The 27,232-nt window shown below is 37.7% G+C and overlaps 2 protein-coding genes across 6 annotated transcripts in view; one reads left to right on the forward strand and one right to left on the reverse strand.

Annotated features, from left to right (window-relative positions):
- ZNRF2 (zinc and ring finger 2) overlaps nt 1–27,232 on the reverse strand; it is a 568,219-nt gene that overhangs the window by 128,546 nt on the left and 412,441 nt on the right. The gene's annotated exons all lie outside the window — the stretch shown is intronic.
- Nucleotides 1–27,232, forward strand: part of ANO10 (anoctamin 10) — a 132,696-nt gene that overhangs the window by 79,834 nt on the left and 25,630 nt on the right. For 2 of the 4 annotated variants that reach the window (XM_049817298.1, XM_049817301.1), the window contains exons 12-13: nt 5,375–5,491; nt 6,975–7,027. In XM_049817298.1, coding sequence (XP_049673255.1) covers nt 5,375–5,491; nt 6,975–7,027 — 170 coding nt within the window. The remainder of the gene's footprint in view (nt 1–5,374; nt 5,492–6,974; nt 7,028–27,232) is intronic. The other 2 variants (XM_049817300.1, XM_049817299.1) reach the window with 1 other exon arrangement.

Below are 27,232 nucleotides of genomic sequence, written 5' to 3' on the forward strand. Positions count from 1 at the left end.
TGAGGCAGGAAGGCTGCACTTTGGTCCTAGTGTTTCCCTGGAGTTTTGGCAGGGAGGAGAAAGCTAATTCTGGCTGAAAGGAGGGAGAAATGGATTATGCTGGTTTGGGGATAAATGGGGTAGGTGCAGCATGCAGATTGTGGCAGGCATCTGGACTGTGTGTGCATGGGTATATCTGTGGGAAGAGAAGACAAAGTCTCAATCTGAATGGGAGATGTGAAGAAGCCTCGAAATAGGACCAATGTGAAATAACTTTTTTTATCCCCCCCCCCCCGGGTTTTGGACATGTCTATGGATAAAATGAAATTTTGAAGGGAATATCAGAGGTTTTTATAAAGGCAGATTCTATTCCCATTTTACAAAAATTCCATAATAATATGTGGGATGTGAGGTTTTAAAATCAGCATTTATCAGAGTATCAGAAGAAAGGCCCTTTTTAAACTCCCTCAGCTGTGATGATTTTGCTCCATTAGCAAGACTCTGTAGTAAAGCCAGTTCAGTCCAAAAGTAGGAAGGGAAGTTTGGTCGTGCTTTCTTTTTATGTATATTGCAGAAATATTTACTCATAAATTTATTTTATTGCTGTCTATTAATGACAATTTAATTTAATTGAACTTCCTGAGCTTTATGAAATTTTTTTTGGCCTGTATTGCTTCCTTGACAGAATTATTTTTCACTTTCCTCCTGCCTCTTTTATACTCTCAGAAAGATGCAAGACCCTCAAAGCTAAAAACTGTTGCCATGGAAAGAGAAATATTTTTTTTGTCTGTTCTTAGTGTTCGATCTTAGCTTAGTTTAATGTCAAAATACTGTGATCCAGAGTCCTAGCAAAGAATCTAATAATCTCCCTGCCTTCTGCTCTGACAGCAACATGATCTTGCAGTGATACTTTGCTTTACATTTGCAAAGGTATTTTGTGTATACCAGTAGGGAATAGAGGTTCAAAGCAATGTGCCATTCTCAGGTGTTGGCTTTTGTGTAGGGTTCCTTACCTATGCAGAGTTAGTAATCAGTAACCATCTTGTTTCATAGTATGTACTGGTTCTAGGCTGGACTAGGTCCAGATTTCTGATTTTAATTGAAAGTTTTTATAAATAATCGATTCTAAAATAGGCTTTTGGTACAAAATTTTATTAAAGTCTCTCCAAGCTGACATTTGGCATGCACTTTATCAGCTAACCAGCAACACAGCTACTGCTTGTGTTCTTTTTTTTTCCTTTTTTTTTTTCCAGTTGAGTAGATTTTGACAGGAATTGCTGCAGTAAGACCACTATAGAAATCAAACTAGCTGTTCAGAATTCCAAGAATTTAACCCTAATTTGCATTTTCTGGTTTAGAAGAGATGAGGTTGGGGACCCACTGCTGCAAAACACAGCTGCTGCTTCTACTCTTGTCAGTGGCTTTGCAGAACAGAATAGTTCTTCTGGTTCTCTAAGCACCTGGCACAAGACCACAAAGAGTTTGATGGCACTGCATTTATCAAGGGGGAGAGACTCATTGCTGTTTCTCTCCTTGCCCACTGGCAGATTGCAAAATAGGAGGGGACTTTGCTGTTGCCATTGGAGAGCTTACAGCTTGTGTGAATGTTACCCTGGGTTTTGCTTGCAGTGAAATAGTCCTCTTGTAATCATGAAGGGCATGTTCTTGGAAACAGCACTGCTTTTTAATGGTTGCCGTTAGAAATAATGGTTGGGTTTGTAACTCGATTGAATAAAAAAATCCCCAAAATAAAAAAAAAAATTAAAAAAAACCAACCACAAAAGCAACTCTATGGAGAAATTTTATTGTACAAATACATTTGCACTAGTTGTGCAGCAAATTTGGATAACCTTTCATATTTTCTTTTTAGAATATGTTCATACTAGTGTTAATGTAACTTTATACTATGAAAGAGAATTTTGCTGTCTGTTCTGGTGATTTATACTGTCCTCTTAAGATGTTTCTTTTTTGAAAGCAGATGTCTCCTTTTTGTGGATCTGACTTGCAGGAATTATACTAAAACAAGATTAAGAAATCAGTATGGAAAACAATATACTGTTTTTTGTATATAATACAATAAACACAACTACTCATCGCCCTACTTTTTCCTTCAATTTCTCTTGAATAACTATTTACATTTCCTTAGTCAAATGGCAATTCTAGAATGTGATATAAACTTAATAAATTCAGATGCATTTTTTTTAAAGAGGTTTCATCAATCATATGATCCACATCCATCATTTCTGCCGGTTGCCTTCCCAATTTTGTTTAATATTACTCCTGATTTGCAACTAGGAACAGCTGGAGAAGTTATCCAAGGGAGCCTGTTGCTCTGATGTCTTTTTTCAGGTTCACTGGGAGTTATGAGGTGGAATTGAACTGAATTTGCAGTCTGAGTCCAATGTGGTTTCTGAGGTCACAGGCTTGCACACAGGGACATCCCTTGCAGTTCTGAGCACTTTATGACTGATAAAGCTTTGTTTTGATGGGAGGGAAAAGAACATAAAAAAAAAAAAACATTCTGAGGGGTAAACCAAAGGTCTGCTTAACCCAGGTATCTTTTTTTTTTTTTACAGTGGCCCGTAGTGGATGTCTAGGAAAGAGGATGACAGTAGGGCAAGCAGAAGTAGTGACTTTCTCCACCTGTACTCCAACTTTTGAGCCCCCTCTGACTTGAAGGCTTTCTCAGTCAGAGCTTCTGTCTTTGTGCTTAAGGCTATATCCTTGTCTTTGCAGGCTCTGAGTTGTGCTAGCATGAAAACTGGCGGCTTTTCTGACAAACAGCTAGTTTGTGTCAAAGGTATTTTTCAATACATGTGGGTAACAGCCTATTGCCAAAAAACCCATCTCTGGAATACTGCTGAACTGCTGGGCTCTGCTTACTTGATTAAACTGCAAAACTCTTCACGTGATGAAGTAGTTAAAACCCATTGCCCTTGTAAATCTATTTAAAAAAATATAGTGTTTTCCAGGATTAACTGCAGCATTTTTATTGGGTTTATATCTGTTTTCTCTAGATGTCTCTTCTATTCCTTCCTCACCCCTATTAAAAATGGGAAAAACTCTGTCCTTCATAATATTATTTACATTTCCCTGAAATGATTCTGGTTTATTTTCTTAAAAATTGTTTGGATTTGGAGCTACTTTGAAGTCTCTATGTAAAGTTACCAGCTTGGCTTATGTTTTCAAGGCTCTTCAAGAAGCAATGGCTGAACAGTTACAGTTTCAAAATTTGATTCTTGCTTTTTAATATGATAAAATAATACATTTTTTTCTTTCATTTAGCAAAGTGAGACAAACCCCAGTCCAAAGGATTTTGAGCAGCTAGAAGTTACATTGTGTGATGCTGAGTCTTTTTTTCAACTGAGATGTCCATTGTAACTTTTCAAATAAATATCCCTGTTCAAATCCCTCAGTTTCCTCTGGTTCTGTTGGTCATTTGCCTTAAGTGTAAGATTTTACCCTACTCCTGTTACCTAGTTTTGAGTTAACTCCAAATTTGATCTCCTTATGTTCCTCTTTGCAAACCAAAATTTTATCTGTAGATTAGTTATTCCCCTTCAACCTGTGATTTCTTATGACTCTATTCTGCATAGAAGTATTGTTTGTCTTAATTTTTTTGTTGTCTTCAACATTTTACCTTTTTCCATTTAAGAGAGATCTCCAGTGCTAGTTCTGAGACATGTTTTATTGTTATGTATTTCTAGCATAAACCAACATTGTTTGCTATCATTTTGTTTGCAAGAAAAGTTCCTTGGTAGCAGACACTGTTGAGTGGGAGAAGAAAATTTGTATGAGTGGGAGAATGCTTTACTGTTGACATATATTTATTTTTTTTAATAATGCAGTATTACCCATTGCATTACACAGCAGACATGCTAATTGCTTCATTAACCTCTTAATCTGTGTTCAGGTTTTCATTGATGTATTAGCATTGCATTAATTTTCAGTCTCCTTTCACCTCTTTAAATAAAGTATTATTCATTGCACTAACAGTTTGTTTCCTAGACCTACTAACAATTTTTGTGTAATACATTTTAAAAAATAATTTCACGTCTGGCTCTTTGTTGTTGTTCTCTCTCTTGTTACTATTATCTGATTTCTTTCTTTAACTTTTATTTGTTGGAATTGGCTTATTTAGAGTTTCGCTACCACTCCTGTGAAGTCTGTAGTGCGTTAGCTAGCTTCTTGCTCACCTAATTCCAGAATCTCAGGGATTTTTGTTCTGTTACATTGTTATTCATGTGCCCAAGTGCATCAGGATCATATAGTTCAGCAAAATGTATTTCAGAAAGGAGCACTGATCTGTTCCATTTTATAAAAAAATCTGGGAAATTTGGTAAGTAGCATGGACATGCAATCTAAATTTAAGCATGTCTATGAGTATCATTGTCAGTGGAAGTTAAGCACATAGATAATGTGTTGCGTTATATTGGTCAGGGTTTTCTCCGCTAAGAACAAGTTCCTGCTTGCAAACATGCAGCATACTGTTAGCTTAGCGCTTGATAAAATAAGATTTAATGATTCTTGTTTAGCTGATATTTATAGTTGACATAAATGAAGAAACCAAACCGCTGACTTGGCAATTTGGCACTTGTTGTTGGTGAGAGGAGGGGAGTTGTGCATGTTTAAGTGAAACTTAAGGACTGGTCAGTGACTAGGTTCAACAGAACTTCATGCTTGTTTTCTCTTAAATAAGATCATAATCTTTTGCGATAAGTTATGACTAATTTGGCATCTTGTACGTGGAATGTTTCTCCATTTCCTGGAAGGTTTCTTTTCATAAGTGTGCCACTTCTTTAAAGATCATATGTTAGTTTTTGTTCTCTTCTGATGCTTTCTCAGGAGTCCTTTTAGGTTTCAATAACTACTTTAATGCAGAAATTCTGTGTTTATATTTTTTGCAATGTGTTTGTTTCATTTGTATCATGACATATGTGTATGTGTGCATGCATGTATGTATGTTATAATTGCATCTAATTATATGTAAATATATTTATGAGTGCGTATACATATGTAAAAGTTCAGTATAAAACTATATGTGCTGGGTGTCATAATTCAATTTCTATGCATCAATAATATGTTTTAAAAGCTATTATTTTATCTGGAATCACAAATACAAAATTGAATTAGAAATTTATAGTACCTAGTGGAAATAGGATTATTATGAAAATAAGCCAAACTATTTGTGTTTATATTCAAATTATGAATCACTGTAAATAGGAAAAGTATGGAGTAGCTGAGGCTTAATGGGGTTATATTATGCTATCTATGTTGTACCTGTCACAAGAAATAATTGTTTGTACCTTTATTACTAAAATTTGGAAATAGTTTTGCACTGTTCTGTCTATGCTTCGAACTCTATAGAACAACATTTTTCTTACTTTTTTTCCAGCACTTATTACTAGCAATAAAGTTTATCATGGCATTTGTAATTCCGGATAAACCAAGAGATATCCAGATAAAACTCGCCAGATTGGAATTTGAATCTCTGGAGGCTCTCAAACAACAGGTATGAACAACTGACACGTACAATAGTGAAAAACATTGGTGGTCTGAAGGAAAGATAAACCAGGGAGATTCTGCTTTTGTTTTAGGTGGATAAATACATAAATTCCGGAGTTTTGAAATTCCTGTTTACATTATATTAAGATTAGCTAGCTAAAGCTGTTCCACCTCTACCCCACAGGTTGTGGTGGCAGAGCTGGGGTGGCTGGGTGGGGTGTGGTGTGGAACAGTCACTGTTACTATAGTGTACAGCACAGAGTATTAAATAAGTAGAAAACAGTGCTGGCTTACTTCTACATGTTGGGTTGTAAACTGCAGTATTTCAGATACTGCTTCATTTTCTGTTAATCCATCACTGCTTAAGAAGTGGAGCAGAGAGCTGGAAGTTTTAGCAGATTCATCAGTCCTTTTAACCCACCAATGTATGTGAGTCAACATTATGAAAATGGTTTTCCTTTTCAGATAGCTTGAAATTCCTGGTGTGGCTAGTAATGTAGGATCTTGGAATGTCTGTTGTCCTTGTGTGTGCAAAATACTTTGTTTATATTGTCACTTCTAAAGGACATTGGGCTCTATGAAACCTCATTTCATCCCCTGGAGGTGTTTGTTGTTGCAACACTAAGATTTCTTTCATTGCTGAAATACCATCACAGATAAACAGTTAACTTGGCTCTAATATAAGCAGAAATTGTAAACAGTCTGAACATGTTTGAAATAATTGTGTTGAGAACTAAGTAAGTATGAGGTATGAGGGAACAGTAATGTTGCCTTATTTTACTGTCCATACAATATTCTCATTTTATTGCATAAATACGGTGTATTTTACAACATATTTAACAAGCATTCCATAGCAATTTAGGAAAATAAGGAACTAGATTTTTCCACTGAAAACTTCTGTTTTAACAAATGTTTCCATAGAGAGAGTGGTGGAGATCACAAGAGATGAAGAATCATATGGGATTAGCTTCAGTAGGATACAGAGATTCTACAGAGCTGGTTTTGAAATGGCAGCATTCTTTAGGAGTTTCTGACTGTACCATTGCAGATAGGATTTCTAAGCTAGCTTACATACAAAAAAACCCAAAACCCAACAAAACAAACCAGCATGGAGCTGCAGAGACTGGCTCACCTATTTGTTGTTAGCTCAGATATTTTTACACTGCAATGCATGGTTTTACATTAATATATTCTTTGTGTGTTCCACATGCAGGTGTGTAACCTCCTCTATACTGTGCTTTTTGTGTAGAATGAGAGGGTACTTTTTAAAACATCTACCATAGCTGCATGTGACAAAATGATCTCCTAATTCTGGGCAAACTGAGCCTGTAAACAATACACTGCCTTTTCTAGTTAAAAACCCACAGTTTTGTGTGATACTAGAACATTGCTATTGAGGTCAGCTTTGTCTTCCATAATCAGCCGTAACAAACAAAATCCAAATTACAGTTGCATCTAATGTCTGATAGTTCTGTTTTGCCTTTCTCTAGTACATGGATGTGAAGTTACCAGGAGCTGGTCATGGATCTCATGTACTTTTTAGGTAATATTAAAAGGAACAGGACTACATTTCTATTTCAGTTGTTCATTCTCTGTTTTCATTTTGTAGACAGGCAAAACTAGGTCATCCACTGGAACCTTAAGCTCAAGTGAATATGGTCACCTTTGGTTGTAATGTGCCAAGTGGAATACATTCGGAGTCTCTTTCAACATGAGTATGCGTGTCAGCAGTTAGAACTTCATCTGCTATCCTTGCATCTGCGCATTGCCTACAATAATACATTCCTGATGCCCAGTTGTTCAGGGTTGTGTCAGTAATTCAGTGGTGAAAAGTTAGTTGGAATTTCATTAAGAATCAGAACCCTGGCAGTTCTCACCTAATACTTTCAGGCTTCCTACAGGATCCAGGAAGAATATTGGCTGGTTTTCAGGTGCCTTGGTAGGTACTTTAAACACAAGCATCTACCATCACCTTTTTAGATTTCCTCTGATTGATACTATGCTACATATCCCATAGATATGTAGAGATTTGGGCTTTTTTTTATGCTGCCTTAAGTTTTTTGAGCAAAAAATATTTGGATTTAAACGTAGTACATTGGCAATGGAAAAAGATACTGAAGCATTTATTGTAGAAGCACATTTTCTAGTTCTTCCTCTTGTTACTAAGAGCCGTCATGGTAATTTATGCTTTATGTCTTTCTCTCAAGCAAAAATCAGCAATAAAACCCCCAAAACAACTGTTTAAAAAAACAAACATAAAAGTCTGGGGCAAATGTGTTGTGGGATCACATGTTATGGAGAAACTGGTTCATATAATTTTGTGCAAGTATGCATCAAGTTCCTCTGTTGATGCTATCCAGACACGCATGCCATTGTGTTCTACCATATGAGCTTTTAGAGTACTGCTGTCTTGGGATGTAGCTATTAGAAGGGTATTAACATTTACCAGACTGTAAACTCCAAGATGCCAAAATAGATTATCAGGCTCTATATATAGTGCGTGGAGAGAAAATCTCCTAATACAGTGGCTTTGAACAGTTGTATTGATTGTGCTTGAGATCCTTAACTTTAGACAGTGTGAGCACCTTTACATTTTCATTAATGCTAAGCTAATTGCTTTTTAACCTGGTGCAGTGGGACTGTATTCTGTGTTCAAATCCATCTGAAGACTGAGTTACTGTCTATTTGAAATGGGTTTTAAAGAATACAGTGTCTCAGCTCCCTAACAGAGATGAATGATCATCATTAGAGCTTGTTAAAACCTCCTATACAGTGAAAAATGGTGTAATTAAAAAAAAAAATCATTTTATATTGGAATGACAGTCTTGTTTTGAAGTTCTCAAACTTTAAGAAAGGTTTTTAGGAAGTTCTGAAATGCTTCTTTGAAACATTTCTTTAATAGCTTGGGTCAAGACTATTGAAAAGGAGTGGACTGTTGAATGGGTTGTAATAATTTGATCTATTTTGAAAATACTTTGTTATGATACACTCTAAGTATCTTAACAAAGTTTGTTGACATAACTCAGGACAAACTACTTTAACCTTTCTGAATCCAAACTGGGGAATGTGCTACATCTGTAGACTTTGCTTCAAATTTCCATGAAGTCCTTTGGTGTAAAGAATGGGAGAGGCTGCTGGTTAGACTCTATTTTGGGGGGGGGGTTGGGGCAGAGAATAAATTAATGTGAACTCTTTAATAGAGAACTAAAGAGAATATAGATCAAGGTTTTTGGAAGAGCAGGAGTGATTCCATTCACACTCCCTAAAGTGTTGTCAGTTTCTTTGTCACCAGGAAGGAAGCCTGGATGCTGGGCAACTAGAAATGGGTACTGTCTACTCCATACCCGAAAGGGTTATGGACCCTTTTCTGGTGAACATCATGATCCTTCTGAGGGAAGTAGCTAGCTGGTGAAGTGGGGTAAGATGCCTAAGACTCCCCTTGCTTCTTTGCAGTACTCTGCTCTGTTGCATGTGTTTCTTGCAAGTGCAGAAGCATGCCATGCTCTTTGGTCTAGTTCCTATTTTAAGGAAGAGGGACCAAGTATAGGTGTGCCTGCAAGCAGCAAAGGAACAGTCAGTTAATTCTTCAGTGGTTCAGAAATTACCGTAGGCCTAGGTGAGGGACCAATGCTGTAAAACCAGTGTGAGGACACTATCTAGCATTTTTCAGGGCAGTGACAGTGAAAGCCACACTGGTAAGCATTTTAGCTTCTGGACAGATCAAAGCTTAATGAGTAGACAAAAGGCCCTCATGGCTGGAGATGGGTCAGCAGTCTATCCTTATAAAAGGTCGAAGTTCCAGAAACACAAGACAACCACAGATTAAACAGCATAACTTGCATTTTGTGGACTAGCTTACAGTCATGTTTTCATGTATTGCGAGATCTTCCCAGTATTACCTTCTTCCAGTTGAGGCAAACATCAAATTAATACCTTCTTTCTGCACTGAAACTAGACCCAGGCAAAGCAAGCAAGAGACAAATTGGGGGAAAATAATTATTTGTGCAGTTCTTTTCTGAGCATGAAATACAGCAACTAGCAACTCCAACATGATGTATAACTAGTAGCCATTTTTCAAGGAAAAATAAAGTTTTAAATAGTGGGGAATGGTGTATCTTTTCACAAAGTGCAAATACCTAGACAGCATCAGTATTAGCTCTGAAAAAAAAAAAGCATATTGATATAAAAATGCTTGTGTTTGTTGTGGTACTTTTGCATTAAAAAATCTGAATTATATAAATGGGATAAAAATGATTTTCCTTATAGCTTCTCCTTCACTATCTCAGCAGAATAAACATAGCCCTCATAGCAGCAATAGAGAAATAAATTTTACTGTAAGTTTACTTTTTCAGAGGAACTACAGGGGGGAAAAAAACCTGTCCCTAAGCTGGAGCAGAAATGCAGATGTGGAGGATTTTTTGGTCTGTGCATCCCTTCCCAGATCGTTCCCTTCTCCCAGCCCTTACCTCCAAGGGGACCTAATCTATAAACATCCCGTCATCTCTGTGCTCTAGCTTCCTTTCTTAGTGTTCTAGCCATCAGTGGCCAGTATCTTTTAACAGGAATGCCTTTTCCTTCTGGTAAGTGAAGCCTTTCAGTGCTTTCTGTGAAGAAGGGTGTCCATCTCTTGGATGTCTGGTGTCCATCTGTAAATATTTCACCAGAAAGAGACTCCAGATAGATAACATGCGTGTGAACGAAGGGCCCAGTCAGCTGATTGACAGTTGTCATCCTTCTTCAACTGCCAGTAATGAAAAGGGTCAAGCTTATTGAACACCAGCCATGGAAATATGCCTCCTTTATCCTCCCTAGTGTACTTATTTTCAGAGTGAGATAAAGCAGTGTAGTCACAGAATCATAGAATGGTTTGGTTTGGAAGGGACCTTAAAGATCATCTAGTTCCAACCCCCCTGCCATGGGCAGGGACACCTTCCACTAGACCAGGTTGCTCAAAGCCCCATCCAACCTGGCCTTGACCACTTCCAGGGATGGGGCATCCACAACCTCTCTGGGCAACCTGTTCCAGTGTCCCACTACCCTCACAGTAAAGAATTTCTTCCTAATACCTAATCTAAATCTACCCTCTTTTGGCAGATGGTTTAAAACCATCATTCAGTCTGGGCCAAGTGGAGAAAGACCTTTTGCTCTTTCATACAATATCTCCTGTGGTGGTTTTACCATCTACATACAATCGCTTAGTGGCAGTGGTATAGTCTGTATATCCATAAACAATTGCTTCAGTTGCTTTAGAGTGAGATCTAGGTGTTTGTAAGTCAGTAGTGCTCCTTCTTAATGAATTCCAGCAGAATAATAAGTTTTCCAAAGCAACAGTAGGTGCCACATTCACTAGGATTTCTCCAGCAATGTCATCCATTTACTGAAAACAGGTCTCTTGTCTCAGTTCCCTCTCCAGGAAATGCAAGAAGTGAAGAACGTTGTGACTGATCTCTGCATCATCTTCATTGACCAAAAGCTTGAAAACATGCTAGTGCCTTAATTAGCTTCTTTTTGAAAGGGATGGTGAGGCGATGACAGAAGGAGGCAGGTGTCTTTTTGCCTAGGTGCGAGTCATATGGAAAGTTTAAACTCTTTCTTCCTTCTGCAGGTATGCAAAAGTTGCTGTTCTCTAGTAAAAACCTTCTGCTTCAAGTAATGTCAGTGCTTCAACATTGCAGTTCACTGCAGCAGCTCTAATAATTGCAAAGCTTTCTGTTTTCTGACTGCAATGGCTGGATCTTGCCATTTCCCTTAGGAATAGTACCCACTAGCACTAATCACGTCCTTTCCAGAAGGAAAACACTAAGTTTGAGTGTGCTGGCCCATCTGGCCCCTGTCCTGTTAGAGTGCTTAGTATCTCTGAGAACAGCTCTCTGTAGCTCAGAGCAAAACAAGGAGATACTACTAACTGAAGGGTCTTCTGCACTGGGCAACATTTATCCTTGCTCCTTGCACCTCTTCAAGCTGCTGTTCTTGCAGAGATTTTCTGTTTACTAACATGTCAGGTGTCTCAATGTGACTGTGGGTATGATGGACCAACATAGCTGCTTGAACTGTCAGCAAGCCTCAGAAATGACCCTTCTTTTTTTGGCAGAGGAAGGAAGAGATCAGGTGGTTCTGGTTTTAACCACTTAACATTGGGAGAGCATGAGTCGTTAGTTCTTAACATCCTACTTATTTATCTTGTGAAATGGGTACTGAAGACAGTTTTTGTAAGTCTGAAACAAACTCAGTGTATTTCTGCCTCGTTCAGTGCTATAATTACCAGAATTAGAGGGCTCAGAAAAGGACTACCTGTAGCTTCAGGACTACCCTCAAAACACCACTGATAATAAAAGCAGAAGCTTGTGCTGTGCTCGCTGGCAACGCTGAGCAAACACAAGGCTGCAGACAGGAGGAAGGGCAAGTAGCTGAAATGAAAACATGTCATTCAAATAATCAAAGATTTGCAAAACAACCTGTAGGAAAGACTGGTGAAACTTGAGCTCAAACATTGAATTTAATTTAAAACAGAATGAGATGAAATAAAACACTTGCTTTATGTTTTGACAAAAAAAAAATATCCTTAAAAATAGTATTGTTTCTAAAGAAAAATGTATTTTTAACAAAAACTCATTTTTTCCAGCAAAAGTGTGTGGCTGCACTTTTTTTATAGGCTCCACTGGTTTGTGTAATGAGACATAACTCACAGGTGATGTTAAAATAGAGCCATTACTAATCATTGTTGTTTACTGTAGGTTTTTTAAGAGTCCAAACCTTTTAATTCGACTTTGCAAATGCAGTTTTTCCCTAGTGAATAGTCAGAATGCTTTCAGGCATGTCAATATAACATTTGCATGTGTTTGATAGCAGCAGGGATATAGTGCAAGTAAGGTTCATTATATTTTCATAATACGGTTTTTAAAGCATAGAAAAACTTGCACCCGGTCATAGAAGAACAGATTGTGTTAAACATACTTTTGCCAGTGTATTTTAAATGTGAATTCTTTTAATGCTGGACCTTTCTTGAGAGTACGTTTCTGACAATTACTTTCAATATAAAAGTGTTAGCAAAACCAAAATAAGTGATGATCCTTTAAGAAAAAAAAAAAGTCGAAAACGCATTAATTTGGGAAGAAGGTTTTTGTGTCCCCATTTCTGACTTTTCAACTGAAGGTGAGATGACACCAAGTCTGCCTGGTTTGCAGATAAGTTAAACGTTTAAATATGGTACCCTTGAGAGCTAACAGCGTAAATATAAACTTTTAAATAGATAGGAGTATAATGTGATGGTAGCTGATACTTTTGCATGCTCTTAATGGGAACAGAAACAGTTTATCAACTTTTCTTTTCCAACAATCCATTCATTCTCTGTGACTATTGCCAGGGGTAAAATTGTCCATCAAGTTATGTTTCTGTAACAGCTGAGTCTCTCTGGAAAGGTAACCTGTTTTACCTTTCTCAAATCCTGGCCTAGAGCCTGGTGGTGGAATGAACATCAACCAGTTCAGTCCTCTCTTTTTGCCTGACATCCCAGATCATTGACAAGATACAATCTCAACAAGGAAACCTAGAGTAAGCGATAGGATGAAAACTAGGTTAAAATTGTTCCTACTGTAAGAATACTGCAACTATGTCAGGCTTTCATAGTTTCAGAACCCAGAGGGGATCCCAATTATATGTGAACTGGTTTGAATACAAGAGAAGAGGCTATTCCAATTCCCATACAAATGAGAGTAAAGTGCGTGGTGCATTTGATTTCAAGAGCTCTGGTAACCAGGCTTTCAACAGAACATTCATATGTCTGTGCAGACTTCTAAATAATCGTTGCACCTGTTACTGAGAAGGTGAAGAACTAAAGTGAGAGAAAAAAATGAAGTCTCTTGTCTTGTTAAAATTTCTTCAAAAGAAAAGAATCCCAAAAATTACACTTACCATGATTTGATAATGAAATTTTCTTTATAGAACTGAACAGAATTTGGTGATAAACAAAATATTATTTGTTGCAAGCAGCTGCGGACTCCTACACGCCTGTCACATTTTAAATATCCTTTTTTCTATGCCATCTCAAAAGATCCCAGTAAGAACAATAAGCCTTTAAAGGAAAGGCTAGCTTAATTGAAATAATTAAACTTGACACTGGAAAGCTTTTTCTATGAGCAGGAAGACAGTAAATAGGATAGAACTCAACTTTTCAGAGATGATGATTTCAGTCAAATTTTAGATGTTTAAATATAACCTGATTATCTCCCCTGCCCCAAAGAAAAACTCTTGTCATCTTGTCTGCAGGGAGAACTCTTTCTAAGACTAACTGGAGATCAAAAAGCAGGAACCCACAGAATTCCTGGGAAAGAGACAAAAATTTAGAAGTGGGTTCATGTCTGTGTGTTGCTAGTGATGACACTTGCAGCAATGACTGAGTCTTTGCACAGGCTGTGCAGCCTGATCCTGGTGATTCTAAGAACAAGTATGCCTACACAGCCACTGGGGTTTTATTCATTTTGAATTTGAAAAAATCTCTATGCCTGCTGATGCTGCCTTGAATACTTGTACTTTTTGTTGTTTGAGAAATAGCACTCTGAGATATATAAGCCATTTTAGTGAGGTGGGTAAGACACGTGCCAAATAGTCAAGTCCTTACTATGTATATAGATTGATAATTTTTGTTCTGAAATGAGATGTAATTGCTTGTCTGAATAATATAAAACTTATTTTTATATGTGTAAATTTTATTTAAATTGCACAGTGTCCATGAATAGTTTAATATGTTGTTTATATAACTTAAATAGCACATGCTTTTTGTATATTAGAGTAGTCCTTATGCAAATACTTTTCAAACTTTCATCATGGAGTACTCTGTAAAGGTGGTTTCATGGACCATTGCTTCTTGCACTTTCAAGTATCTAATTATTTACCTTCCCCTAGCATCTAAAGAGTCGATAGAGTTGAATGTATTGACAGGGGAGATTTTCAAAAGACAAGATAAAAATTAGCACTTGTGTTTGTTCTGTATTGTCTTCCCTGTTTTCCAGTCTGTGTTGTTGACTTGAATATACAAGGTAAAGAGGTACAGTATTTTAATAGTAGGCCACAGCTTTTTTAATAATCACATATATGTACAAATAAACTAGGCATAAACAGCATTACCAGTGTATACATGGATACAGGACATTTTCTCTTAATTCACAAGAAACGGCAAAATCCCTCAGTACAGTCAAAGACTGTGTTGCAGGGTAGAAGAGATGTGCTCTACAGACATTTTGATGTGTCTGCTACTGAATTCACTCCCAGCATTGTCTTTCCCGATATTTCTTGCTGCAACTATGGCTTGACATTAAATTTGATAAGGGATCTTATATTGCAGAGACCAGTCCCTTGACCATCAGACTGGACCCTATCCTACATGGTTTGAACCCTTGTCACACAAGCAGTGACAGTTCATGCAGTTAGCTCTCCAACTACTGCTCTACACTAGTAATGTCTGTTAAGATAACTTATTTTTCTGTGAACCCTTTCAGTGTTAGCAATGAATTACCTTAAAGCATTAACTGTCCTCTCCCTCATCCTCTCATCTAGTTGTAATTAAGGATGGGTGGATTTCTTCTCCAAAGCTACACAGAGAAAGACTGCATTGCAGAAGGTTTCAGGCTTTGAGCGCCTGTGGCTCTTGAGGTGTCTTACTGGGGACACCTGCCTGACAGGCAGTGGAAGTGATTGACTCTTAGTCAAATTACTGTCCTCTAGGAGCCACTGAGGTTCCACAAGCCAGACAACATATGGCAGCATTTGGGTTTTGGCTTGGGGTTTTTGTGCCACTCATAATTTTCTAGAACAAATTATCAATTCATATTTAATTTACATTCTTGTAATTTATGCAGGTTATTTGGCAAGTGTCCACTTGCTCTCTTTTGCTGCTTCTCAAAATTGTGATAATTCACAAATTTGAATGTAGTAAAATTTATGCTGGGGAAAACCTTCCAAGTGAACAGACGGATATGAAGCAGCTTGGTCCAACAAAGGCGGTTTTATTTGTTTTAACTCCAGTGCTTTAGAAGGCTTCTTCGAACTCTGCATATGTTCATCTGTGTTAGCTGAAAAGTAATCATGTCTGACATAGGTATCTCTGTATCAGAATAGACACCACCCACTTATTCATAGATATTTAGCAAATACATATTCTGTGTCAACACCCATTTTCTAAGAGTTACTGTATCCATAATATAAGGAACTTTGCTATGATGTCTTAAATGATTTTGCCCTTTACCAATATCCAGACTGATAGGTAGACTATGTTTAAACATGACCTTTAAGAGTTTGTGATTCTATAGAATCATAGACTGGCGTAGGTTGGAAGGGACAGCTAGAAGTCATCCAGCCCAACATCCCCATGTTGAGCTAGTTGGTATAGCTGAAGCTCCTTGTGGACTAGGAAAGGTCATATTTTTAAGATAAACACTTCCTCCAGAGTGACACTTTTTGTCAGAGAGGTTTTTGGGTTTTTCTTCTATTTGCCTTGGAAGATTAAAATAAACAAAATTCATTATTTGTTTCCTGGGACACATTGAACTGTATGTGAGACTTTTCTTTGTGAAAACATGCCATGCATGTGTAAAAACAAAAAGCCCCACCTCTGTCACTAGTAGAGATGTAGGCAGTCTAACTCCAAATTGAATATACATGTGTGGCAGGACAGCACCAGCAAAATTCAGTCTATGTATTTCATAGATATTATAAGTGAGGAAAGTAATATTTTCACTAATTATTTTGTAACCATGGTGGAGATACATTGTTCAATGATGGGTACTACTTGACTGAAATGAAACTGGTAAATGATGAGGGACTGCAGAAACTTTGATCCCTTAAGAGAGCATGACAGGTTGTCCAGTGTCTGAGGAAGGAGCAGAGACAGCCTGTGTGTGTGAAGGGGAAGGGAGATTGAGTCCCCTTTTGTCCCAGTGCCTGATCAGGCAACATGAACCATGACCCTGTGAGTTGCTCAGCTAGAAGCAGGCATGGGGTATCAGTCAGAAGTTTTAACTCGCTTTTCTTTCCATTTTATGTGTATGCCCCACCAAAGCAACCTGCTAGCTTCCTTAGGAGGAGACTGATAGCACTTGTATTCCCAAAAGAACTTGGTTCTGGCCTTTTTTAATCTGGTGTATAAGATTAGGAAATCAGAAAGGAGCTGTGATGCCATACTAAGAATGCAGGAGATAAAAATGGGGCTGTCTGCAGAGATTAAGCTCTGATACTTTTTTCTAGCTAATGCCCATTTAAGATGTTTGTGTGGGAAGAAGTCTGTATCTACCATAGGGACATTTATAAGCATTTTGTCCCAGTATCAGCAGTTCTTTTAATATGTGTACAAATGATTCTCTTTGAGTTATGTGACAGTCTGAACCAGCAGTTTATAACCTTTGCTGCTGTATATAGGGGAGATTATTTAGTGACATTAGTTTTGTAAGACTCGATTTATTTAGTTTGTCAAGAAAAGGGTTGAGAGATGCCTGTATTTACCAGCACTTGGAAGGATAGTGGGAGACTTTTTAACCTTCTTGATAAGAGCGTAATGTGGCCCAGTGGCTGAAATTGGATGTTACATAAAGGAGGCACAATTTTGTACCTACGAAAATAGATGAATGTTGGTCCAGATTAGAAATGGAGTATATCGGGGACAAAACCAAACTTTTATCAAAGCTGGTATGCCATCTCTACCAGCAGCCAGAAACAGGTGTCTAGGAAAGAGCAGGAAAGCATGGTGACTAGGGTTGTGCTTCCTCCCAAAACTCTTCTACTTTCCAGTCATTTTTAGGTCTGATTTTTTTAAGCCAGATGCAGTTTCAGTGTATGTAGTAATTTTCAGTGATTTTTTCTATTCCATGGTGGTGTTCTGCCTCCCTTTGAACCATTTTTAGCTTTAGGGTCCACGTTGTCCTTTGGCAAGAAGTGCTACAACTCATTATCCTTGTTGCTAAGGATGTGGGTTGATTATTTGCAGACATCTTAATATATTCTAATCAGGTTTGGTGGAAAAATTCTTTAGCTTTTACATATGAGAGCAAGTATTTGGCTGATTTATCATGGAGGTTCTTTTGGCTTCTGAAACCTGTGAATTTGAGTTTTTGTCATTTTATTTTACAGGCCTCATGGAAAACATGACAGCCTGATTTGCTTTCAGCTTGTTAATGATGCTTGCAAATTCGCTTTAAGACAATTAGTAAAATCAAATCATGTGCTTCAGGGCTTTAGGTAACTCCTTTTTTCCTCTGTGTATAGGTGGCCAAATAATGTGAATTGGTGCAGAGTCTCCTCTTTTTTGGATGCCAGGTTATCATTTTGCTGACACAATGAAAGCCAGACAGTTTGGGAAAATTCAAGTTGGCAAGATTCTTGTAGTTCCTGGTCTTCCGCTATAATATGGTACATGAATCAACTTACTTAATCTGTTCCTTGCCACCATAGGGGGAATATTAGGTGCTGGGTGTACTTTCCTGTCCTTTTCTCATGGAAAATTGTTTAATCTGCCAAAAACTGACATGTCTGAGAACTGTCAGTTTGGTAGTTGTCATTAGATGAGATATGCAGGAGTTGGTGGTGGCTAATCTCATGGCCTGTTGTGTCTTTGAAACATGCTGAGCAGTTATACCACAATATAGCAAATGACATTGTTTAGTTTCTTAAAATAGCTAAGGTCATTTCTATCACTTGGGACTGGGACATTTGAAAGTCCATCTTCCAAACTGTTAACTTTATAGAAGAAGAAAATACCACATTGATGATGAACAGGTTTATAGTGCTTAATATATTTAGTTATTTTCATGTGTGACTCATAAAATTGTATTGTGCATCTAAAATATTAATTTAATTTATAAATATAAATTTAAAGTAAATACTCCATTAGTAATTAGCTATGTTGGCTTTCTTATAAGAGGCATTTATGTGTAGAAGGGTCAAACATTTGTTTCATGACAGGAGTGCTCAGAAATACTAAGAGGTTGAATCTTACTGCTGTTTGGGATCTCCTGCATTTCAAGGGGGGCACTTTGCTTAGGGAGTTCTAGCCAGTACCTCCATAATACATAGCCAGATTTCTGCAGCCCATGCTTTCTGCCTAGCAGTTGAGTTACATCTTTCCTTTGTGACTACTGTATGCCTTCATTTATTTTTTTAAAGGCATCTTTATAGTCACAATAGGCAGTTTTTTAAAAGTTCAGCTGAATATAGGCAGCTGCTTTCCCTGGAGTACATGCATTTAAAAGTTACTATCTTTCTACTCATGTATTGTGTATATAATGTTTTCCAGCCAACTTTAATCATACTGGGTAGCTTTGAGGGCAAAACTGTTGCACTAAGATAAACATTTGAGTCTGCTTTAATGCCCAAAGCCTCTTAGCTTTTTTACGTCAAATTATCTTGTATCCTCTGTGTTTCTAGGCATGCTACTACTAAATGCTACTTTTAAAATTCAAATTCTCTGTTGTATTTTTGTTGACAAGCTTAAAGAGAAGATATCTCACATTAAGGTCCCAATGTCAATGGCAAGAACAAGATTGTGGTTCTACTTTCTTATAGCTGGCATTTAAGAGTGCTAGTTGTATTATACTTACAATATTGCCTATGCTTTTTGTATTCTACCAGTGTCAATATCATAATACTGGTGCAAAATGAGGATGTTCTTTTACAACAGTGTGCTAGGAGTTAAAATTTTGTTGACCAGAATATATGAGTTAGTAATTTACGCTTTTATTTTTCTGAAAGACTTTGTTTTACAAACACTTTTCTGCAAGCTATAAATAATTGTAATTAAACATGATTTAAAAAAAAAAAGAAAGCATTATGTACTGTGTAACTATCCTAGAAAAGACAAATGGAACTAATTGTCTTAAGAGCATTATGCCTTGGTTTTTGCATTGATATGAGCTGAGAAAAAGAACTCAATTGATAAGAATTGTTTTTTCACAAGATATTTTCAAAAGTTGTAGCTTTGTTAAATAGATGAGTGCCACACAACAAATTTCCTTTACTTTCCTCCCCAGTGAATGTCCTCGGCTAATATTTGCCATGTACTCAGCTAAAGATTGGCTTATTGAGGACTGAGAAGAAACTTTTGTAAAAACCATGGGTTTCTCCTGCTGTGAAACAGTGGCTGTAGTGTGTGCACAATGTGATTTTTCTAAAGTTGGGTTTACTGGCAGGGTATATATGTGAAAATGTCCAAAAACCAGAGACCTCATCTGTTTCTGCTGGTAGCTAGTGTGATGCCATTAGTGTCCATAATCTAGGGAGCTTGGGGGGAGAGGCGGGGTGATGGAGGATGGTTAGCAGATTTTTAAAATATCTCCTTAAAAGCCAGATAGTGACAGAGTTAGAGAGGAAGAGCTGTCAGATAGTCAAATATCTGGGAGGTGGTTTGGCTGTCACAGTATATGAAAGTTATGTAAGGTGTATAAGCATGTTGCATAAGTGCTCCCTGGTGCTCCAGGTCACCGGCTGCTCTTCCAAAACTAACCACCGCCTGCCTGAAACCAGCCCAGAAACACAGGCAGCACACTTGGAAAACGGGCATCTACATTATTTCTACAGCAGTGGCAACATGTTTGCATGAGATACACATACAAGTATATTCAAAAGTAATATAATGATTTGTAAGAAGAACAAAATCAAATGTCTGTAAGAAATTAGTTTAATTTTATTTTGACTAAGTGAGTATCAGTTTAAAAGAGCAGATCACATACAAAAACTTGTATTGCAGTGAAATATGTTTCAATACTGTGAAATGGTGGGGAGTTTTTAGGCCCAGCAGGAAGGACCTGCTGTTTATATACAGTCTGAATAAGCATTTCTTTGCATTTGGAAAAGAGAATTGCAGCTCAGCTTTTGCTAGTGCTTTTTGATACTGCTAGTAAAATCTTTTTTTGCAGTTCTGCAAACAGAAGCATGGATATTTCTCAGGGCAGGAGGGGAGGAGAAGAAAGGTGGGGGCAAATCTGCCCCTCTGAAGGCCTCACTCTTTAATCCATCACAGTTTAAGATCAAGACCAAAAGGTGTTTGATGATGATGAACCTTTTCCACCCACTGAAGCACATTTTAACAGTAAGAGCTCAACTCTTCATGCTTTGGTCAGATAGCTACAGCACCTTCTTGACAGTGTGCCAGACTTCATTTATATTAAAGGTTAAATGGTTGAAATCACTGTATTTAGTAACTGTAACAGATTAACAGATGAGAGCTCTACAAGATGTTCTCTTCTTAAGTTATTGGAAAGATTGAATTCAGCTTTGCAGAGGAGTGCTCTTCTTTTTCATCTCTCAGCCTCCTCTCAAAAACTCACTCAGAGGTGGGAAAGATGGCAGAATACCTTCATACAGATGGCATGGGGTCTTTGCAAGGAGCTTGTTTTAATCCAGATGTTCTGGATTGCAGATGACATGTCCTCTCCATGGATTTCAGAGGCTAAGTGCTGACAGAGTGCTACGATGGTCACTGTCCAAACAAACCAGGAGCAGTATCAGTTCCACTCTGTCCAGAAACACTTTGCTTTGGACTTGGGATAATTTGTCATTGAGCTGAAGCCTCTGTACCTGTCAAACATCTGACTAAACTGAACACATTTTTTATTAGAGACATCTCTTGGATGTTGCATGCTGTAGTCACACTGGTCTTGACAATCCTAAGAAAAAAGGATATGCCTAAGGCTCCATTACCATGATGCAGATTGTGCTAGTAGTCTGCTGATATGTAAGTCCAGCCTGTAGCCCAGTTACCTCTTCTGCCTGATACTGCTTCACAGAGCTGCAGTCGGGATCTAAATTCATATCCAGCATTGCTGCATCTGGCGTGTTACAGTAGGGTTAATACGATTCATTGCCAGAGTGAGGGGCAGTTCAGCTGTAGGCCAGAACCTTCTCCATGAAACAAAGAACACAATTTTGTGTAGACTGACTTGCTAAGTAAAGTGAAGGAAATTCTGTCCATTGGCAGTCTAATGTTAATCACTAACCTCCTGTGAAAAGCTTTCTGCTGTTTTAGTCTGTTGGCTGGTCCTAGAGTAATCACAGCTTTCTGTTAACTCTACAAAGAAAGACTTGGCAGAATTTGCTGCAGCCCGTTTTCCTACTCAGTACCATAAAACACATTTTGTCATCTCACAATTGCTGGGATCTCATTGTCTAATTTGTGAGAAACTGCTTTTTGCTTTGTTAGTGCAAACTGAGTTTTGTGTCTTTTCCTTGAGGAAAGTATCTTCTGATTTCCCATGTCTAGGAAGATTGCCCCGTGAAGCCATCTTGCAGTCCCTGTTCTGTTTAAGTGGAACATTTCACACACGCGTCCAGTCCACATGGTAACTCATTGCTAGTCACTGGGAGCAAGATCTCTGTGGACAGTTTTTTAAAGAGTAATTGTTTACATGTTGTAGTAAGTAACAGGTTCTTCAGGATGTAGCCTATGTCCATCATGCTGCACTATAATCCTTTGCCGCAACAGAATTTTATATCTTAGTGATTCTTTATTGATAAAGAAGTGGGGAGCTGGTGGTTCCTTCTGCAGCTGGGACTTCGGGACAGCCAGACCACAATGATCATGGTTGTCAAGTGTATCACCAGCAAAATCCATACAACAATATAACTTAAAGAACCAGTTAAAGTAAAATAATGTTTCTTTAGCATTTGCAGGTAAACAAGGGGCAGAGGAGTTAGCTCAGTGTGGTGAGGCACTGGAACAGGTTGCCCAGAGAGGTTGTGGATACCCCATCCCTGGAAGTGTTCAAGGCCAGGTTGGATGGGGCTTTGAGCAACCTGGTGTAGTGGAAGGGGGCTGGAACTAGATGATCTTCAAGATCCCTTCCAACCCAAACCATTCTATGATTCTTAGTTCAGTACATCAATCTGCAGCCAGGCTGTTAGCTTTGATAAAAACAGTCCCTGACTATGAAATAAATGGGGTTTGTGGGGATTGTTTGGTGTAAAAATGGTCTCCTCCCCTTCCTACCCTATTCTCTCAAATTTTGTACCTGCTTTTCTTCTTATTCTGTCCATTGTGCTTTGTTCTGAAAGCACAGAAGTCTATTCATTTTGGTGCATAGACTCTTGTAATCTTTTCAGTTTTGCATTTCTTTGTTTTACTTATCTTAATGTTTATCACCTCCATGGGAGAGATTTTGTTAGGCTGTCATGCAGTGAGTTTCATGAACCTGATTTAATAAATATACTCTTTGCCTTGTTGCAGTTCACCCTGACCTCTAATCGGTTATTAGGCATTTTAAAGTCCCTGTGCAGTGAGTATTTTGAAAACATCCATTTTATTTCCCATGATGAGTGTTCCACAGCTCTTCACACAGTGACAATGGAATTATTCCAGGAAAAGAAACGAGCTGAAAAAAGTCATTTAAGTACCCACGCGAACCTTGCTCCACTGGGCTGTTTGTTTACATTGATTTTATTAGGACACAAAGAAAGAACTAAGGAAGAAATGAATCTATTCTGAATTGTGCTGTTCACTCATCACAGTATTCAGTATTTGAACAAAATCTCCCAGCCTCTCAAGTAGATTAAATTGCATTTAATTTATCCTCATTATACACACATTTTGGTTATAACACTCAAAATACTCGGTTTTCGAAGGCCTTCGTTTGAATGAGAACAGAATGTTCTGGTTTGGAAAGAAAGCCTGGTGCAAACAAAATTGAATGTTGAAAGTTGAAATTGAAAGTTCAGGGAGGTAGAGAAGTGACAGGAAAGGTAGTTACACACTCGTAAGATTTTCCTTCATCTGTTTTATAATTTTGTATTGATACCAAAATCAAGCAATTTCATTGTCTTCACATTAGAAAAAATGAGTGATCCCCACCTTCATCAGCATGTTGAAATGTACGTTAACTGTGAATTCTCTTGTTTCTATTTGAAGTACATCTTTATTTTCCTAATGCACTAACACCTGTGTGTGTATAGACATCCTTATTCACCTGCATATGCATATGGATCTGCACATAACCATATGTGCTTTATAACTGGTTTTTGGTAGTACTGAATCAACTTGTCAGTGACAATTTTGATAGTAATTGTGAAACTGAATCTTTCTGTAGCTGCTTTGTTTAACTTTTGTTTATTATTTCAGGGCTTTTTTTAAAGTATTAATTTTTTTCCCTCTGGGTATATGTGCAGCTCATGGCCCTGATACTGCATATGCTCATGTGGAAATATGATTTTATCTGTAGGAGCTGTTCTGCCTCTTGTAAAATAACTTTTACGTGTCTTTCTGAGATAGAAGTTCTGCCGTTTGATTAGAATGGCTGGGCTAGTCATGAGAAATTTTTAGATATATTAAGCCTTGGAATATTGGAGTAGAGTCTGGTTTAATTTCACCAACTGGGAATAAAGAATGCAGATGTAAGAAGGTCAAGCCAGTGATTCTTTTACAGCTGAGTGGAAACCACAGTTTCTGAAGGCTGGATTGATGAATGAATGCTCTGTGGTTGTACTTTGTAACTACTCAGCTAAACCAGAAAAGATTACGGTAACATTGTGAATCCATAAGCAATATGAGGTAATACAATGTTATTTTCTAAACATGGCTCAATTAAAATAAGAAAAGCATCATTGCACAGATGCAATGAGCTTGACATTTATATCGCTTTGAGAAGATGCACACTGCTGGATAAACTTTGTGCACTTTTATACACTCAAGGTGTTAGCTACTTTGGTTATTGGACAAAGGACAACATTTCTGTACTGTCTGAGGACAATCCTAATGCCTGGTATATCCACATGTACAGATACTTCCCATACACTTTAAATCATTGAAGTCAGTGGATAGGTAGAGAAGTTAAGGTGCCCTGTGCCTGTGAGGAAGAAAAAATATTTTAACAGCATAAAACTCCTATAACTAATTAGAAGTCTTTGTATAGTACTACCATTTTGCAATCATAGCTACTACAATTTAAAGTAAAATATCTGTACTTAATATGATATAGACATACTGGGAGAATTCGCTTTAGATGTGCTGGTTTCCCCTGTTCCTTGAAGAAAAGCAGAAAAAGAGGTTCCTCTGGAAGGTAATTCAGAGCAGGAACCGAACTTTGAGTTATGAATGATCTAAGGAGGAACCTACCCCTGTCTCTTAACTGTACACGGAGCATCTTGGGCAAGTCTCCCTTAGGTTAAATTGTGAATGTCTTCATAGATAGACATCAGCTAAGAATTTGGTCCATAATATAAATCCTGCTTGAAAATGAATGTGTTTATATTTTGGCAAGTAAGGTACAAAATTAGAACACCCTAGAACATAGGGTGGTTTTGCATGTTATCCTGTTTATTTTTCATAAATATGTTAGATCACTTTAACGAACACTAAGACTAAAATTTTTTTGTATCCACTTGTTTGTTTATGTGTAAAGGTCTTTACATTTTCACTTTTAGGTTTGTTTCTGCCATTATCATAATCACTCTCTTATGCAGAGGGAAAACATACAGTTGAGTTTCCTGCGGAGTATTACACAAGAATGACGTAGTTCACCAAGAGCAGGGGGAAAAAAAAAATAAAATAAAAAAAATTTGCCCTGTTGTCAGAGGATAGCATTGCAAACAGTTTCTGTTCTGATTTTAAGAACTTTTGCACCTATGCCAGGTTGAAAATTAGCAATTGGAAATTTGACTTCAAATTGACTGAATCCCTTGAAATGAACACATTGGAGAGTAGTATTGGTTTCCAAGGCAACAATCAGCTGTGTTCCTAAGGACAAGAAAGGTGTTTCAATGACAAGGTTGGCTTCAGAGAACATCTTACTAAATTTAAATTTTACATTCATTCAGAATATCCAGAACTACAAAACTTTCATAACGTGGAGTACAGCTCTCTATACATCTTTACTCAGTCATGAGTAAACTCACTCCTACAAAATATATTCCCTTCCCAACACTATATTCTAAATATGTTACAGTTCATGCTGCATTTCCAATTTCTCCCTGTGACTATTATAGGACACAAGTAATGATATCTATAGCTAAGATTATCTAATACTTTCAGTTACATTAAACTACAGTATTAGAATGATAGAAAAAATTAGGCTCTGGACATGACATGGTAAAAAAAATAAATCAGGTATTTTGGCAGATCTAATCACAGTTAGATCTATTGAAGGGTTCTTAGTCCCCCAGGAAGACATGATCATGATGACTCATTAATGCCTGATGATGGTTTTATGAAATGTTCTTTATACATCAAAAGTTATTTTATTCAGGATACTTTTTACAGATGCACATGGAGAGCTTTTCCGTACCTATGTGGCAACATAAAAGAACAAACAATGATTTTTGACGGAGAAGCTTGCTAGCAAGGAAACAATGATGACATTTCTTTGGCAAAGCCCTGAGAAGAGTTAGCTCTCTATGTCAAAGTCGAGCAAGTGGATGAGGAGTAGATTATAGAACTTCTGAAAGTTGGAAGAAGTTAGTTTGATGCAAAGGAACATGTCCTGGTTTCAGCTGGGATAGAGTTAACTGTCTTCCTAGTAGCTGGTACAGTGCTATGTTTTGAGTTCAGTATGCAACGAACCTTGATAACACTGATGTTTTCAGTTGTTGCTAAGTAACGTTTAGACCAAAGTCAAGGATGTTTCAGCTTCTCGTCCCCAGCCAGCGAGAAAGCTGGAGGGGCACAAGAAGTTGGCACAGGACACAGCCAGGGCAGCTGACCCAAACTGGCCAACGGTGTATTCCATACCATGGGACATCACATCTAGTTTAGGAACTGGGGAGTGGGGGCAGGGAATCGCCGCTCGGGGACTAGCTGGGTGTCAGTCAGCGGGTGGTGAGCAGTTGCCCTGCGCATCATTTGTACATTCCAATCCTTTTATTATTGCTGTTGTAATTTTATTAGTGTTTTCATTATCATTATTAGTTTCTTTTCTGTTCTATTAAACCGTTCTTATCTCAGCCCACGAGTTTTACTTCTTTTCCCGATTTTCTCCACCATCCCGGTGGGGGGTGGGGAGTGAGCGGCTGCGTGGTGCTTAGTTGCTGGCTGGGGTTAAACCATGACAGAACAGTAAGCTGAAGAGTATGATAATAAAGTCAAAGGGACAAATTAGAAAGATTATTTTAACAGTTTATGGGAGGGATGAGTGCAGGCATAAAACATCAGAGATTCAACTGACATGGAGACAGAGGAATTTGATGTTGGGACAGGTTTCACATTTGCAAATGATTCTTTGCTCTCTAGTTACACGTTTGTTTCATGAATATGCAGATTAAAATTCTTAACACATTTTGGAGATTTGTCTAGCTTGTTTGTGAAGTGAAGAGTAGATTTGGAAAATAATGGTCTTGAGGCAGTACTATTGGGGAGAAGCGATTTACTGAATAATGTAACTACTTCCTGCAAATCCTTGGAGACAGAATTCTCAAATTACAGTTTCTAATTCCATGGAAATATACTAACCTGAAATTGTAACCTATTTAATTCTCTTTATATGGAAAAGATTGGTTTGGTTTGGAGGTTTATTAATCAGCAGATATACTTCTCTGAGAGCTATCATTATAATGGTTTTGAAAGCCTCAATTGTTTTCTAAAATATAGGTATTAAAACCTGTGTAGCTCTCCTGTTGAGTCTAAATGGTGAAAGGTACATATCTGTTTCACTTCATTACTTTTTGCAAGAGTCAAGAAGCACAAAAGTCTTCAGCTGGAATAATCAGCCCAACTCCATTAGATTCGAGAGCCTCCCACTCTCAAGAGATCTAGCCCAGAGGGTTTTTTTAGTGATGTTTGATGTTT

This window comes from Accipiter gentilis, chromosome 14 (genome assembly GCF_929443795.1).
Source record: "Accipiter gentilis chromosome 14, bAccGen1.1, whole genome shotgun sequence".
Lineage (NCBI taxonomy): Eukaryota > Metazoa > Chordata > Aves > Accipitriformes > Accipitridae > Astur > Astur gentilis.